The sequence below is a fragment of the Daucus carota genome, chromosome 2 (genome assembly GCF_001625215.2).
Source record: "Daucus carota subsp. sativus chromosome 2, DH1 v3.0, whole genome shotgun sequence".
NCBI lineage: Eukaryota > Viridiplantae > Streptophyta > Magnoliopsida > Apiales > Apiaceae > Daucus > Daucus carota.
The window spans coordinates 41,844,557-41,860,766 of NC_030382.2; the positions used below are offsets into that span (position 1 = coordinate 41,844,557).

A 16,210-nucleotide genomic window follows, 5' to 3' on the forward strand; every position below is an offset into this window, starting at 1 on the left:
ATGACATATGTAGTGATGAAATTTTTAATACGCGTGTATATTCGCAAAATTCGCAAAAGTACTATTAAATAAAAATAATCATAAAATTTTGATTATTTTCGTACTAATATTAATTTATGGCGAACTAGTTTATAAAATAAACAGACAAGTCTAGTTATTTATAAATAAATAAAATTTTCAATTTGATTATATTAATATATAAAGGTTAGAGAAGTAGATATAAGAAGAAAATAAAAGGGGAAGATATTCAAAGTAATCGAAGCAGAGCAAACGCTGAGGATCATTTCGTTGTTGACGTCGTGAAAAACAAGACAAATACATACGCATATAGATACAAGAAGAGAGAAAAGAGAGAGAATCGATGGCAAATTATTATGTGCGAGCGGTACCCCCGCCGGATCTAAACAAGAACACAGAATGGTTTACATATCCAGGTGTATGGACAACATATATTTTGATTCTCTTCTTTTCTTGGCTTGTTGTTCTCTCTGTTCTCAATTGTTCTCCTGGGATTGCTTGGACTGTTGTTCATCTCGCTCATGCCTTTGTAATCCTCTCTCTCTCTCTCTCTCTCTCTCTCTCTTTCTGTTTTTGATTGTTTTTTGTTGCTGGGTTGTGTTTTGTTTTGGTTTCGGATGATGGGTTGGTCTTAGATTTGGGGTTTTTGATCTGATCTGATGTGGGGTTTGTTAAAGATGGGGTCTTTTGGGGTTTGGGTTGGATTTGATTGGATTGGATTGGGTTTGAGGTTGGATGAATTGGATGTGTATTGCTATGTGTTTGTTGTTGTAATTGGTTGGATAAATTGTTGTGTTTTTGATGTTTTTATCGTTTGATTTAGGAGGAAGAGATTTTGCATCCCCTCTTGTTTTATTGGACTTCGTAGGAATATTGAATCTATCTGCTTAGGAAAAATATTAGTGTTGGGTATGCTGCATAATTTGTGGAAGGAGATGGGGGGGGGGGGGGGGGGGTGGTATTTAGTGTGAGGGAAGTTCTCATCATAAGAGCTAACTTTTTGGTTCGTGAGAGTACTAATAGCATCTAATAATGGTATTGAGTTTTTTTTTGTGTGGGGGGTTGTTCTGCACATGTGAAGGAGGGGTGAACTTGCGGGGAGAGGAAGATTGTTTGTGGGATGGACATAAGTCACATAATGATGATTTATAAATTTTGGGATGCAGATGTGTTGTTAGGTAAACAAAAATACGGTACAGCTATAGTCATCAGACAGTTGAAAGTGTTATGGCTACATTATGTAATTATGTGAATCCTAAGAAACTGTTAATTTGGAATCCCTGTCAGTGGAATGATTTGATTTGTCATTAATATCTGTCTAAGTTGTACGATGCAAGAATCAGATATGCATATAAATGCATACAAATCTATAATATGCGTGAATGTATTCTCGGTAAATTTTAGATTCGGTATTTATTAATTGGTCTAGACTTTTAATCACTGAATTGTAATTTGTTTGTGTGCGGAGCTGAGAATAAGAAGACTCATAAGCACTTGCTATATCCAGGTGTGTCAAAAGTAGATACTAGATACAGTTATTCCTTGACCTACATTTTGATAAAGATTGCATTAATTGCAGATTCGGTGTCTATATGCGTGTGTCGGTACTGGTAGAGGTTTAGTTCAGCTAAGTAAATCTTAATGAGATGCTCATACTAGAAGAGTAGAAGTTGATTAACATTTTTCCTTTTAGGAAGTCTTTCAAATTGATATACCTTATAGAAGTTTAAGCAGTTTAAGTGTACTCTTCGATTATCCAGTGCTTCATGTAGTACATATGTTTTTTTTCTTTATTATTCTGCTGAACTTGTTCTTACCTTGCAAGCTAACTGTTTATTTCCTTGTTTTTTTAAGATTACATATCAGTGCTTTCACTGGAAGAAGGGAACACCTTTTTCTGACGACCAGGGTATCTACAATAGGTTGACATGGTGGGAGCAAATAGATAACGGGAATCAGCTAACTCGGAATAGGAAGTTTTTGACTGTTGTTCCTGTTGTGCTGTAAGTTTTTATAGCACTAAAGCTAGCATTTTATATTAAATTATGAAGCATCATGTGTACTTTGTGTAATGTGTCATTACAATTAACAGCATGTTCCGGAGATTTTGTGTTGTTAGAAGTCACCAAAACTACAGATAATGGACCAAATGCTAATGAATTGACAAGAAACATATTTAATAATCTTTTAATGCAACTATGATGTGATTTACCTAAGATTGCATGTATCTAACCCTGTTCTGTATGTCTTACTATATCTTGGGAGGGCGCAGTAGAATTAAATCCATAAAACTTAATTGGTGAAATGTTTTTTTATGTTTGGAATATGTTCTTCTAGTTATCAGTGATCATTTATCATGTCTCATCTGTAGTTGTAGAAGGGAACCCTCTGTATCCACAGCCACACAATCAGTTGAAATACAGTAGTACTGCAGAGTTTGAGCCAAACCAAAACCCAGTTGTAACATCAGTAGCCACACAAAACAGCAAACTTCCAGAACCAACTTATTACAGTTCACAAAAACCATATCAGCAGTAGCACATCCAAAACCCATATAACACAGCCAAGAAGCACATTAACTAGTAAATATTAGGAAATCACAAAAGTGTCAAGAACCACATCCGCAAAAGCCAAGTTACACATCCACAACCAGCAATCAACCAAGTTACACAAAATCATTCATTAACAGCTTTTTCAACAGCAGCCACAAATCCTAAACTAGGATCAAAATCATCCAAATCAGGCAAACTTTCAAAACCAGCAGTAACATTCACATCAACAGGTTGTTTTTCATTAACAACTTGGTTCAAATCAACAACTTCAGTAGATTCACTCTCTTTAGGCAATCCCAACTTGTTTTCAATTATAGCAAGCCTAGAGTTAATCTCTATGTTTTCATCCTCCAAACCCCTAATTTTGGTGTTATCATCAATTTTAACACCCAAATCCTTAATAACTTTCCTTAAGATTTCATTTTTCTTTACTAACATCATTAGGCTCTTCAACCTTTGTTTTTCCTAAGGAAGTGGACTTAAAGGATTTGAACTCACTTAAGGGAATTTGGGGAACTACTAGGTCCTCAACATAGCAATATTCAGCCTTTTCTACATAGCTCCTAGGCATAGATATGTGGTACATCTCAAATATAGAGGTTAGGAGCAAACCAAATGGCATGAATTCAAGTTGAAAGGCTAAAATCATGTGCAAGATGATCACATAAATGATATTAAACTCAAAAGTGTTAGTGACCATTTGATACATGATTTTCATATCAACAAAATCAAAGTACTTATCGATTAAAGGCTTAGGCAAGATGTTGGCCCTAATGATGTAAGCAAGTTGTTGGTACTTAGGCAAGAAATGGTTAAAACTAACACCACAATTTTGCTCACACAAGCTAGGAGGAACCTCAGAACCACAAAACATCTTAAGAAATTTCTCAAACTCATCCTTATTGAACTTAAAGGTTTCATACACATTGATGCAAGGTTGTGGAAACAAATTAGGGTCAATTCTTAAAGCCTTGCACAACACATTCACATCAACATGTACATGCCTATCATGAAATAAAGTGTCTATCTCATATATTCCCTTATTAGAGGTAGTGATAAGGTTACCATAAAATTCACCCATGATATAAGTGTGAAAGTTTTGACCCCTATAAAACACAAGGTTATCCCACTTAGCATTCATAATCAAGCAATGAACAAGACCTTGTTGAGGGAGAGACACCATTAACCTAGGTTGACAAGACATAAGCATTTTTCTTAGTTTTCCTACATTGGATAGGTTAACTAACTTGGGTTTTCTAGGTCCTGGAGGGTTGTTTTCTTTTGTTGAAAGGTTGGTCCAGGAGGGTTGGTTTTCTTTTCTTCCAACAACAAGAAACTCAAACCCAACACTCAAAATGAAACATACTTAGGGCATCCTGTTAGGGATAAAACACGAGATTCAACTTCTAATGCAAATCACACACAAAACAATATATTTGACGTGGAAAACCCATGTCCCAACTTGTATTATTAATCAAAACCGTTATCAATAATACAACCAAACCAACTTAAATAATCAAGCCTACTACTCAAGTATCCGCCCGCAAGCGATACCTAAGTCTACATCTTGAGCACACCTTTCAAACACAATATGACTATGTATATATAGCCATCTCAAACTAGACGAATCAGAATCTAATTCTAAAACAGCTACACATAGTCCTAATCCAATTCTGATTTCCAACTCAAATCAGAATCCAATTCCAACTAGTTCTTCTATCTTTGTGACCAAGACATATCTTATAATAATTGTCTAAACATACAATTATTATCCTTATATATTTTGGATCACCAAAGTCTATGTTACCTTGTAATGGGCTGATACCTAACAATCCTCCCCTTCAGCCCAATACAATCAACAATCACGATTAAGACATCGACGTCCATCCGCCAATGCCTCCCCTCGAACAAGAATCTCCATTTCTCGTTCTTCCAAATTTTATCCATCTACAAAATCACGTGCATCAACCCCGAGTGCTCTTCCATCCATGAGTCACCCGATCCTTGCTTTCACAATCCTCCGGCCTCTAGAAGAACCATCCAATCTTCTTCCATATTGAGTCCATCATTATTGATCCACGGTGCAAGTCAACCGTCAAACCGCACGTAACTTTGTCTCTTCCTGCTAACAAAACCTACATCGTACTCTGCATTCTCAATTGAATCCCGAATTTTCCTCCAACCTCGTCTATCATGATCTCGACCTCAGCTCTTGATACCACTTGTTGGGGATAAAACACGAGATTCAACTTCTAATGCAAATCACACACAAAACAATATATTTGACATGGAAAACCCACGTCCCAACTTGTATTATTAATTAAAACCGTTATCAATAATACAACCAAACCAACTTGGATACTCAAGCCTACTACTCAAGTATCCGTCCGCAAGCGATACCTAAGTCTACATCTTGAGCACACCTTTCAAACACAATATGACTATGTATATATAGCCATCTCAAACTAGACGAATCAGAATTTAATTCTAAAACAGCTACACATAGTCCTAATCCAATTCTGATTTCCAACTCAAATTAGAATCCAATTCCAACTAGGTCTTCTATCTTTTGTGACCAAGACATATCTTATAATAATTGTCTAAACATACAATTATTATCCTTATATATTTTGGATCACCAAAGTCCATGTTACCTTGTAATGGGCTGATACCTAACACATCCTATCTTTAGAAACCCTAACCTTAACTCAAACCCTAAACCTAACCAAATCCCTTTTGCTAGACCAATTGATCTCAACCAAAAACTACCCTACCCTCACTCCTCATCCTAAATGACCTTTCAACAAAAGAAAACCAACCCTGCTGGACCTAGAAAATCCAAGTTAGTTAATCTATCCAATGTAGAAAAACTAAGAAAAATGCTTATGTCTTGTCAACATGGGTTAATGGTGTCTCTCCCTCAACAAGGTCTTGTTCATTGCTTGATTATGAATGCTAAGTGGGATAACCTTGTGTTTTATAGGGGTCAAAACTTTCACACTTATATCATGGGTGAGTTTTATGGTAACCTTATCACTACCTCTAATAAGGGAATATATGAGATAGACACTTTCGTTCATGATAGGCATGTACATGATGTGAATGTGTTGTGCAAGGCTTTAAGAATTGACCCTAATTTGTTTCCACAACCTTGCATCAATGTGTATGAAACTTTTAAGTTCAATAAGGATGAGTTTGAGAAATTTTTTAAGATGTTTTGTGGTTCTGAGGTTCCCCCTAGCTTGTGTGAGCAAAATTGTGGTGTTAGTTTTAACCATTTCTTGCTTAAGTACCAACAACTTGCTTACATCATTAGGGCCAACATCTTGCCTAAGCCTTTAATCGATAAGTACTTTGATTTTGTTGATATGAAAATCATGTATCAAATGGTCACCAACACTGTTGAGTTTAATATCATTTATGTGATCATCTTGCACATGTTTTTAGCCTTTCAACTTGATTTCATGCCATTTGGGTTGCTCCTAACCTCTATATTTGAGATGTACCACATATCTATGCTTAGGAGCTATGTAGAAAAGGCTAAATATTGCTATGTTGAGGACCTAGTAGTTCCCCAAATTCCCTTAAGTGAGTTCAAATCCTTTAAGTCCACTTCCCTAGGAAAAGCAAAGGTTGAAGAGTCTAATGATGTTAGTAAAGAAAATGAAATCTTAATGTTATTAAGGATTTGGGTGTTAAAATTGATGATAACAACACCAAAATTAGGGGTTTGGAGGATGAAAACATAGAGATTAACTCTAGGCTTGCTATAATTGAAAACAAGTTGGGATTGCCTAAAGAGAGTGAATCTACTGAAGTTGTTGATTTGAACCAAGTTGTTAATGAAAAACAACCTATTGATGTGAATGTTACTGTTGGTTTTGAAAGTTTGCCTGATTTTGATCCTAGTTTAGGATTTGTGGCTGCTGTTGAAAAAGCTATTAATGAATGATTTTGTGTGACTTGGTTGATTGCTGGTTGTGGATGTGTAACTTGGCTTTTGCGGATGTGGTTCTTGACATTTTGTGATTTCCTAATATTTACTGGTTAATAGTGCTTCTTGGCTGTGTTATATGGGTTTTGGATGTGCTACCGCTGATATGGTTTTTGTGAACTGTAATAAGTTGGTTCTGGAAGTTTGCTGTTTTGTGTGGCTACTGATGTTACAACTGGATTTTGTATGGTATTAAGATATTATATGTCCTATATTATTAAGATACTTATGTGATATTATTTTGTCAATCTTCCAGGACATTATTGTGATATTCTTGAGTTGCTTATTACAAATAGACTTGTATTAGGCAAAATGTAAGGTGGCAGGAAGAACCAGTCATTATTACTTAGCCTGCCAGGACAGGGAATTAACCTGGACTGTATCTGCACACAATATTTCTGAATGTGTATGTAAATGGAATGGATAAAAAAAGAAATGTTCGTAATTAATGTATACATATGATATTGTTGGAGTTCTATTGTGTGAACAGAGATGTATAAGATATATGAGACGATATATTACTTAACCTTATAAATAAAGCTAGCTGATTTTCAGTGCAATGCATGGTTTTTTTTAGTAGTTATTCTCTTGTTATTTATGTTTTAATATATAAATTTTGTTTTAATTTAACATTATCCTAGAGATGTATTTGTGTTATAATCGTAGGTTTTCAAATTTATTAATAGATTTGTGGATGTATTTCAATTGATATATTTTTGTTAGACCCGTTAATATTAGATTTTAGTAGTTAGATTGTTATAGTTAAATTAGAGTTGGCCCGTCAAAACATATTCAAAAATAAATAGGCCTAGGAGATTTGTTTAAATTATAATAATTAAAGGTGTCATGATTATAATAGAGTTGGCGCATAAAATTAAGTTTAGACTTAAATGAGCTTGTAGATGAGCCCAAATACCGACCAAATATTTTAATGTATTAGCTCTTATGGTATATTATAGATATCGACTAGTCGACTAGGCGGGGGGTCCACTCGACTTACCTTCGTGGGAACCATCAACCTTGGCCGATTGGCCGGTTAGATTCAAGCTTTAATGATCCTCACATATTTTAAAATTTTTATTAGGAAAGATAGCAAAATCAAAGGGTCTCGTAGTTGCAAATAGAGGAAGTTTCATCAATAATGCCCTTGGGCCATGTATGTTTAATGGGATTGAGTAGGGGATTGGATTATAATCTTTTAAAAATTTTAGTCTCATTTCTTTTTTCTCAAAACATATTTGGGATTAGTTCGAGGATTATACTCCTTTAAATTATCACATGTTTGTTTTGTTGGACTGGGGATAGGATTGTAATCCCATTTAATACTTGGTCGGAGAAGGTACTATTTAATCCTCTTTAACAAGTATTTTCTTAAGGATTATAGGCCTTGTTTGGTCGGATGAATTGATTGTTGTTTTGGATAGTGGATTGAACTAGTTGTTTTGATTGCTATTTGAATGAAACTGTTTGGTAAATAGCTGCTTGAATTAGTTGTTTCTATCTGAACTAGACAGATTACAATAGTCTCGTTAAAAAATTGAATATACTCCAAGTAGCTATTTCAAAATTAGCACTAGTAACTACCAAAAACCAATATTAGAGGATTCATCTAATCCAACATCTAATTTGGCTGACTCCAATTTTTTCTCAAGCCTTAAACTTCCAAACAATGGCAATAATCCCTTAACGTTATTAACTATAATTCCATGTCAAACAAACATGGGATTCACAAATATAAAAGATAATAGTCCTATCCTGTATACTATCCCTCGAAACAAATATAGGATTAGAATTTGAAGGATCATGATTCAGTCCTTGATTTAGTCCTTCTAAATCTAAACAGATATAGTATTGGATAATTTGAAGGATTATAATTCTTGGGATAATATTGAAAGGATTATAATGCATGGAGTATAATTCTTGGATTATAATCCCACCAAAGACGACATGGGCTGGTGAAATACATAATCATTCTTGCAGATCACCATTAATAAAATAGGATACTCCACTGCCTAGCAATTCAAGTTCCATACACCTAACTTTTAAGCCATTGATTCTGTGGAAGTGAGATACAGAAGTACAGAACCAATAGCATGCATTTGCCCCCTTGTTGCAGCAATGGTTTTTGTGGCTTACCAATCCATAGTTAAGTGTTCTTTCAATCATTAATCAAGTGTTATGAAATGCGCAACATTTGATTTGGAGGGGAACTGTTAATGATTGAAGACACTTAGGTCTGTCATGATGAGAATGCATCCTTGCATGCCAAATAGGCAAATATAACCATAGCTCTGTATGAAGGTGCTAGCTACTAGTTACTGTATGCTGCACCTAAAGCTGTATGTTGTTTAATTGTCTGTTACAAGCACTCTATTTGTTAAAGGTTTCTGTGTTCTTTGATACAGTTACAGCCTTACAGGCAATTCAACCCTATCCAAAATCCTATAGCTGTAAAGTTTATTATTATTTGCCTTTTTTTATTTCACTCGGCTTTTGTTTACTTGGTTTGAACTAAAGGATCCCATTTGAAGTGATTGTGTCATTTGTGCAATTTCGACATTCGTGATTGTGATTGTTCCCCAGTAGACTTAATGTGTGTGCAGGAAAGTTTCATCCTCTTAGTCTTCTTAGATTAATCTGAACCCTCTAACATACACATTTGTTAAATTTTACTTCATAAATTTGAGTTTAGGTTTTAAAACTTGGAAAAAGATTAAAATTAACTATAAAAAAGACTAGGGATGATGATTAAAGTTGACTTCATAATTATGTCACGACTGTTAGGTTGCTTTCACATACATGGCGCTTTTTCCTTGTGTTTTTGTTTCAGTAGTTGTATTAATTTGTGATAAATGTTTAGTGTAATGTTAATGTTCTGCTAATATGGATTTCGGCTTGTATGAGTGGGTCCAACAGAGTTTTTGTCTATGTTTTCTGAACAGGTACCTGATAGCCTCCCATACAACTGATTATCAAAACCCGATGCTCTTTCTCAACACAGTGGCCGTCTTTGTGCTAGTAGTTGCTAAGTTCCCCAACATGCACAAGGTTCGGATATTTGGTATCAATGCGGATCAATAAGCTGGTATCCTATCGAAGAAATACAACCCTGGTCGACTCCAAGCTATATCTATATTTTGAAACCAACATTTTGGAACTTGATTGTTACTGTAATACCCTTGTAAGGATCTGTTAAAATGATAAGGTTATATTACGTCATATTTTCTCTGTTCTATGGTGGGAGTCATGTTATCTAAGCTAGACGTTCTTTATTCATTGTATGAATTTATGCAACACTCAACACAATGTAATTATTCATAGCTAGAGATTTTTCTGGGCTTGCTTAAAAAATTGGGATTTTCTATGGTGTGCCCAAGGGCACACAATAGTCCCTAACTCCAATAAAAATTGCTCCTTTTGATTGGTGGATGAGTAATAAATGATAATGGCCCCCTGCATTCACATCACCTCCACCAATCAGAATAGACCATTTTTATAGAATTTAGTGATTATTGTGTGCCCTTGGGCACACATTAGAAAGACCGTAAAAAATTTGCTTAGAAACAAGTACAGGTACAGAAAGTTAAAACACCAAAGTAACTGATTGGCATCCCACATTCCCACCCCTGTGTATGCTATTCGCATCATTTTATGTTTTTCTTTTATAATCGGATCGTTATTTTTTTTTATAGGATCAAATTGAACATATCATTGTCCTTCGATCCTTGAGTAGAAAAATTGCACATAAAAATCAAATTAAATATGTTATTGTGTTTCAGTCCTCAAAAATCGGAAAGGATAAAATGTACGGATACATGCTTATTTTCTACTTCCTCCGTCCCCTGGATAGTATACATTGGGGAATAGGGACGCGGTACATATTTTAATGCTCCTATTAAATGTAGTTGTGTAATTTATTTTTAAAATTTTTTCATCTGGATTAAAATTTGGATGTTAAATTTTTATTCAGAAAAAAAATCTAAAAATAAGTTACGGAACTATATTTTATAAAGATATTAAAACATGTGTTGAGCATTTGAAAATAAACGTATAAAATTAAATAGATAGAGAAAGCACTTCAAAAGAAATGTATAAAATTAAATGAAAAGAGGGAGTAACAAGTAAACATAGGAGTCGTGAACCAGAGTAATAAAAATAATCGAGTTTTCGTGCACAAGCAACAGGGAAGATTTAAAATTGGGTGGAGGGAATGTGATGCGGACAAATGGACATGTGTGCACATTGTGCGTACGAATATACGGGATTGTAATGTATATTTGGGTATAAAGGTTAGGAGGAGTAAGTGGGGGGTGATTATTCCTCTCTAGCTCTCTATCCACCGCTCAACAGTTGCCGAGGGGAATGTTTAGTAGGGCCAGTTTAATTAGTAAAGCCAGGAAGGGTCGGTCAGATCTTTCTCAATCTTTTCTCTCAACTTGAAGAGCTTAAAGTCAAATAAAGAAAGGGGTTAATTATCAAGTTGGTCACTGAAGTGAGCTGAATGTATCAAGTTGGTCACTGAACTCAAAACGGTATCAAGATGGTCACTGAAGTGGCCATATATATCAAACAAGTACCTTGAAATATGAGTTCAAGCAATAAAAATATTATTTATAAAGTTTCACACATTATTTTTGAATGTTACTGAAACCAAGTAAAAGGTTATGACTTCTAATATTTATGACAAAAAATTTAGATTTTATCAAGTCTATTTATTATTTATTTTTAATTAAAACAAAGAAATAACTATATAATAATATATAAATAATAAATAAACTAGATAAAATATAAATATATTATTTTAAATACTAGAATTCATAACCTTTTAGTTGGTTGTGGTAACATTTAAAAATAATGTGTAAAATTTTATAAATAATATTTTTAGTGCTTGAACTTATATTTCAAGGTACTTGTTTGATATTTATGACCACTTCAGTGACCATCTTGATACCGTTTTGAGTTCAGTGACCAACTTGATACATTAAGCCCACTTCAGTGACCAACTTGATAATTAACCCATAAAGAAAGCTAGGGAACATGGCATGGGGAAACAGCAATCATCATTTTCTTTGAATCTGCTTCCCTCTACTCTTCCCCATCTCTCACCTCTCCTGTCTCCTCCCTCATGTATACCTAATTACCAATACTAGGGCTGTTCACGAACCGAGCCGAGCCGAGTTTTGACCGAACCGAGCCGAGTTTTAATTTTTTTTCTGACGAGCCGAGCCGGGCCGAGCTTTTTTATCGAACAAAAATTGTGTTCAAGCTCGGCTCGTTAACTAACGAGCCGAACACGAGCTTGTTCGCGAACAAATACAAGCCGAGCCGAGTCGAATCGAGTCGAGCCGAGCCAGAAAAAAAAAAAAGGACAAACCGCTAGTTGACTCTTAAAATAGCTAACCAAATAATTTTAATTTTTTTTAAACTTTGTTTATATCACTAAAATGTATATATGTTAACATCCATACGGTTGGATCGGTAAGAAATATTTTTTAAAATATTGAAACACTAAATTAGGATTAAACACTAGTTAGCGGTACTAGTTAACCTTCTACTTGACTGTTAAAATAGCAAACCATATAAAATTATTATTTTCCGAAATTTTGGTAACATCACTAATATATATATATATATATATATATATATATATATATATATATATATATTAATTATATGTTGAATTCTGAGTTCAATAACATATATAAATTATAAAAAAAACTCCGAAAATATTACATTTTTTCGAGCTTTAACGAGCCGAGCTCAAGCCGAGCGAGCTCGAGTCGAGCTCGAGCCGAACATACTAAAAGCTCGGCTCGAGCTCGTTTACTTAACGAACAATTTTTTGTGTTCGAGCTCGAGCTCGTTAACTTAACGAGCCGAGCCGAACGAGCTCTTAACGAGCCGAGCTCGAGCTTGTTCGCGAACAGCTCGGTTCGTTAAACAGCCCTAACCAATACTCCACTATCAATGGATCATGCACGGTTGTTGCAACATATTTAAAATCTTGATTATATAATGTAAACTAGAAATTTTTGTTTTCACATTATAACAAAAATATTCAGTTATACTTGTCATATTTATGAATTATGATTAAGAATTTAAATTATTTAAACGCGATAAATATGTTGCATCATTTGATCGGGCCATGCGTATGTATAGTTGTATACACACTACACATGCATGTGTAATAGGGTATGTGACAAGTACGTTGTGCAGTGAGAAGTGAGAGTGAGTGAGCTGCCATGTTTGCTTAAGATATGCTACTGCCAGGTACGGTTTTTGTTGACACAGATGAAGAGCCACTCTTTGGGATACAACTTCATATCTTACTTTACGTATACACGTATATAGCATGTATCTTCTGTTGTACTACGTATTAGCTAATCCTAAGTTGGTTAGTTGATGACTCGTTCAACTTGAACCTAATACTGACGGGGACGCGGCACGGACTTTAATGCTCCTGTAGAGTGTAGTTGTGTAATTTATTTTTGAAATTTTTTTTTTTTAATTAAAGTTTGGATGTTATATTTTTATTCAGAAAAAGAAAATCTCAAAATAAAGTTACGGAACTATATTTTATAAGAGCATTGAGATGCGTGTCGAGCAGTTGAAAAAAAACGTATACAATTAAATGGGACAGAGGGAGTAAGTAATAACTACTCCCGGTACAATAATGTCTTCACCTCATGTGCCAATGAAAAACAACTTTTTCATAATTATTCTGCGTACTTGTATTCTACTTGCTTAGGTTTCTCACTGCTATCTGTCTTCACTGGTTAATATTTTCCCTTTCGGTCTCTTTTTAGTATTTGTTTTTGACTTTCAATAATTAAATTAATTATTTTCTAATCAAAGTTTAAATATAATTATTTATTATTTTAAAAATCTGAAAATTATATTTTAAAATAAATTATATATATTTATAATGATATAAATTTTTATATATATAATACAATCAAATTTTGAATTTGATTATTAAAAATAAAAATTAGATAACTAAAAATGGACGAGCGAGTACGATTTAATCATGTTGTTTATTGCTTGCTCTTTGAATACGAGAGAGGAAGAACCGCAAAAAAATTGTCATCACTCGTTACAAAATGATATCATCCATTTAAAAACCGATCATTACAAATTAAGTGATGAAAACAATTACTATCAAAATCAGTTAACCCGAAAACCGACCGCTTTAATATATTAGGCGAACAAAATGAATCGGTTATCCGGAAAACCGATCACTTATGTACATTATCTGAAAACTATCATCCAGATTCCAAACTGCATGCCCTCAGGCTTGAATTGTAATAAAAATGACTACATACGACGAATAAAGGTGAACGTAAATGTTATACATTTCCATGCACGTATTTCGTATTCTACCGAAGCCAAATAAAAATGAGCTTCAGAAATCCCACCATAATCACAAACTCAATTATAACAAATCAACATAACATAATTCCAATGTATCCTCCTATCAGTTAGTTTTTGTCAAGAAAACACAAACAAGCACAAGTCATCATCAGGCCCCGATCAACAAGATAAATATTAGGACCATATAACAGGATCATATCATAAATTAAGCCAGATGAAACTAATTACTCATTTTTATGTGTCTTCTTATCATTTTAACTCAGCTTTATTACCATGATCCTCCTCCAGTTCCCAGCATTCCGTTCCAAAACCCGTTGGACTGTTCATCTCCTCCCTGATCTCTCCCGCTGTCTCGATGATCATCAGAAGCGTGATCTTCGGCATTAGTTGCATTACCTGCAGGCGCTTGAAGCTTCAGATCTTCGAAGGGAAACAAATGCCTCCCAGTCCCGGTACTCCCCGTATTAGTACTAATTTCAAGCTCATTATCCAACGAAAAACTAAGCCCCGACCCTGGCTTCATAAACTGATGATACTGATCTGCGGTACTTAAGGGAAACCCCAAGAAAGCGTTGGAACTCTGAATATTATTATCACTACTCATATTCGAAAGCATTGGCATGAATGAGTTCCCCAATCCCCTCGACGTCAGCAATTCCATAGCCGAGAGATGATGCGTAGTTGTCGAATTCGTAGGCGAAGAAGCCGAAAATGTATTTCCCATTGCGCTCCCAATACTATCGAAATTCGGAACCTGGATCAGCTGAGACAGCGCCTTGAAATCACTCGGTTCATGAGCAAACCCCAAATTAAGATCCTGATGATGATCATAAACATTACCAACATTTTTATCAGCGTTTCGACACGAATTCGATACAGGCACTGCTACTAGACGATCCTGATTATCAGAAGGGACTATAATTTTCTTCGACGAGGCCGATGAATTGGACCGCGAAGGCGAAGAATTCAAAGACCTCTTGTTGTTTTTCCTCGAGCCTCCTCCGACCGGGATGTTCCGAAGCGAACCGCCTTCGGTCCAGTACCGTCGGCACGTCTTGCAAAAATATCTCGGCTGTGAGAGACTGTAGTTGTTATAGTAGCAAAACTTGGTGTTAGTCGAATTGCACCTCGGACAGTTTATAATTTGTTGCACTTCTTTCGGTGTGGTCTTCGCTTTCTTGCAGCTCTCGGATGAGGAAGATGTTAAACAAGGCTTTTGTGTGTTGGTTACGATTATTTCTTCCATAGGCTTCACCACTATCTCCTAATTATATTTGTTCGAAACACACAAAGCATGAGAAGAAAGATCAAAGCAAAATTTGTTATATATTAATCACTAATAACTTTAATTATTTACATGTATGCAAACAAACGAAAAACAGTTAACTGAAAATCACAAGTCTACAAGATACAAAATAGAGAAAGGGAGAGACAAAGAATGATAAAAGAAGTTGAATACTTTTTCTAAAGTCCAAACGGAGCCTTTTTCTCAGATATATATTAGTTGCTTCGACTTTAAGGGAAGATAAAGTAGGGCAGCAGAACTTGAAATTAACAAAAAGACTAATATGGATTTAATCAACAGATAGCTAAAAGAAATCAAAAGATGAGATGGGAAGTATTAATAGAGTGATGTAGAGATCTTGGTACCTGTGGCCATTGAGCTGTGTCCATGGATGAAAAGAAGGTGCAGCTAGCTAGCAGAGATGAGGGAGAGTGAAGAAGAAGAAATCTGGAAGGGAAAAAACTCAGGTCTTCTCTGCAAGTGGGTTTAAAAAGCTGAAAAGGGAATGTGTTTGGTTGGTTTGTGTCTGTGTGCTTTATGTGCTTGTCTACTTTATGCGCTTGTTCGGTGTAAAAGAATCTCATATCGTATACTATAGGTGTATAGTTATACGTATACGATGTATAAATGACGAAATCAGAATTCGAAAATATATATACGTAGATATTTAAATATTTGATCACAAAAATTGTAGACCAGTTATCTCATTTTTAATGATAATACAACATTATTAGAGATTCAGAATATGAGTTCGATGATAAAGATATAGATATTAAATTGAAATTTTTTTTGTTTTACCTTATCGAGATTCTAATCCGAACAAAACTTATGTAGGTATATATACAAGATTCGGAACCTCGCATAAATATATTAGTAGCATATATTTAGCGGAAGAAAAAGCGCCGTAAAATATAATTTTAACTTAATGATATATATAGAATCATGACACAATGTTATGAAATGAAAAATTCTCTCATCTAAAAATTTTCA

The 16,210-nt window shown here is 34.7% G+C and overlaps 2 protein-coding genes across 2 annotated transcripts; one reads left to right on the forward strand and one right to left on the reverse strand.

The window, feature by feature from the left end:
- Positions 1 to 239: 239 nt before the first annotated feature.
- Positions 240 to 9,797, forward strand: LOC108205612 (uncharacterized). Its single transcript, XM_017375587.2, has 3 exons — positions 240 to 547; positions 1,873 to 2,021; positions 9,507 to 9,797. Exons 1-3 carry the CDS (start codon positions 362 to 364, stop codon positions 9,643 to 9,645), a joined length of 474 nt encoding a protein of 157 aa, XP_017231076.1. The 5' UTR covers positions 240 to 361; the 3' UTR covers positions 9,646 to 9,797.
- Positions 9,798 to 13,973: 4,176 nt separating this feature from the next.
- On the reverse strand, positions 13,974 to 15,777 carry LOC108206457 (dof zinc finger protein DOF4.6). Its single transcript, XM_017376762.2, has 2 exons — positions 15,586 to 15,777; positions 13,974 to 15,199 (listed from the first exon to the last, which is right to left on the reverse strand). Exons 1-2 carry the CDS (start codon positions 15,607 to 15,609, stop codon positions 14,204 to 14,206), a joined length of 1,020 nt encoding a protein of 339 aa, XP_017232251.1. The 5' UTR covers positions 15,610 to 15,777; the 3' UTR covers positions 13,974 to 14,203.
- Positions 15,778 to 16,210: the final 433 nt, after the last annotated feature.

Coding starts and splice junctions, on each gene's coding strand:
- LOC108205612 (XM_017375587.2), top strand. CDS start 362: ATGGCAAATTATTATGTGCGAGCGGTACCCCCGCCGGATCTAAACAAG. Junction 548..1,872: donor TTCATCTCGCTCATGCCTTT/GTAATCCTCTCT, acceptor TGTTTTTTTAAG/ATTACATATCAGTGCTTTCA. Junction 2,022..9,506: donor ACTGTTGTTCCTGTTGTGCT/GTAAGTTTTTAT, acceptor TTTTCTGAACAG/GTACCTGATAGCCTCCCATA.
- LOC108206457 (XM_017376762.2), bottom strand. CDS start 15,609: ATGGACACAGCTCAATGGCCACAG. Junction 15,200..15,585: donor ACACAGCTCAATGGCCACAG/GTACCAAGATCT, acceptor AAATATAATTAG/GAGATAGTGGTGAAGCCTAT.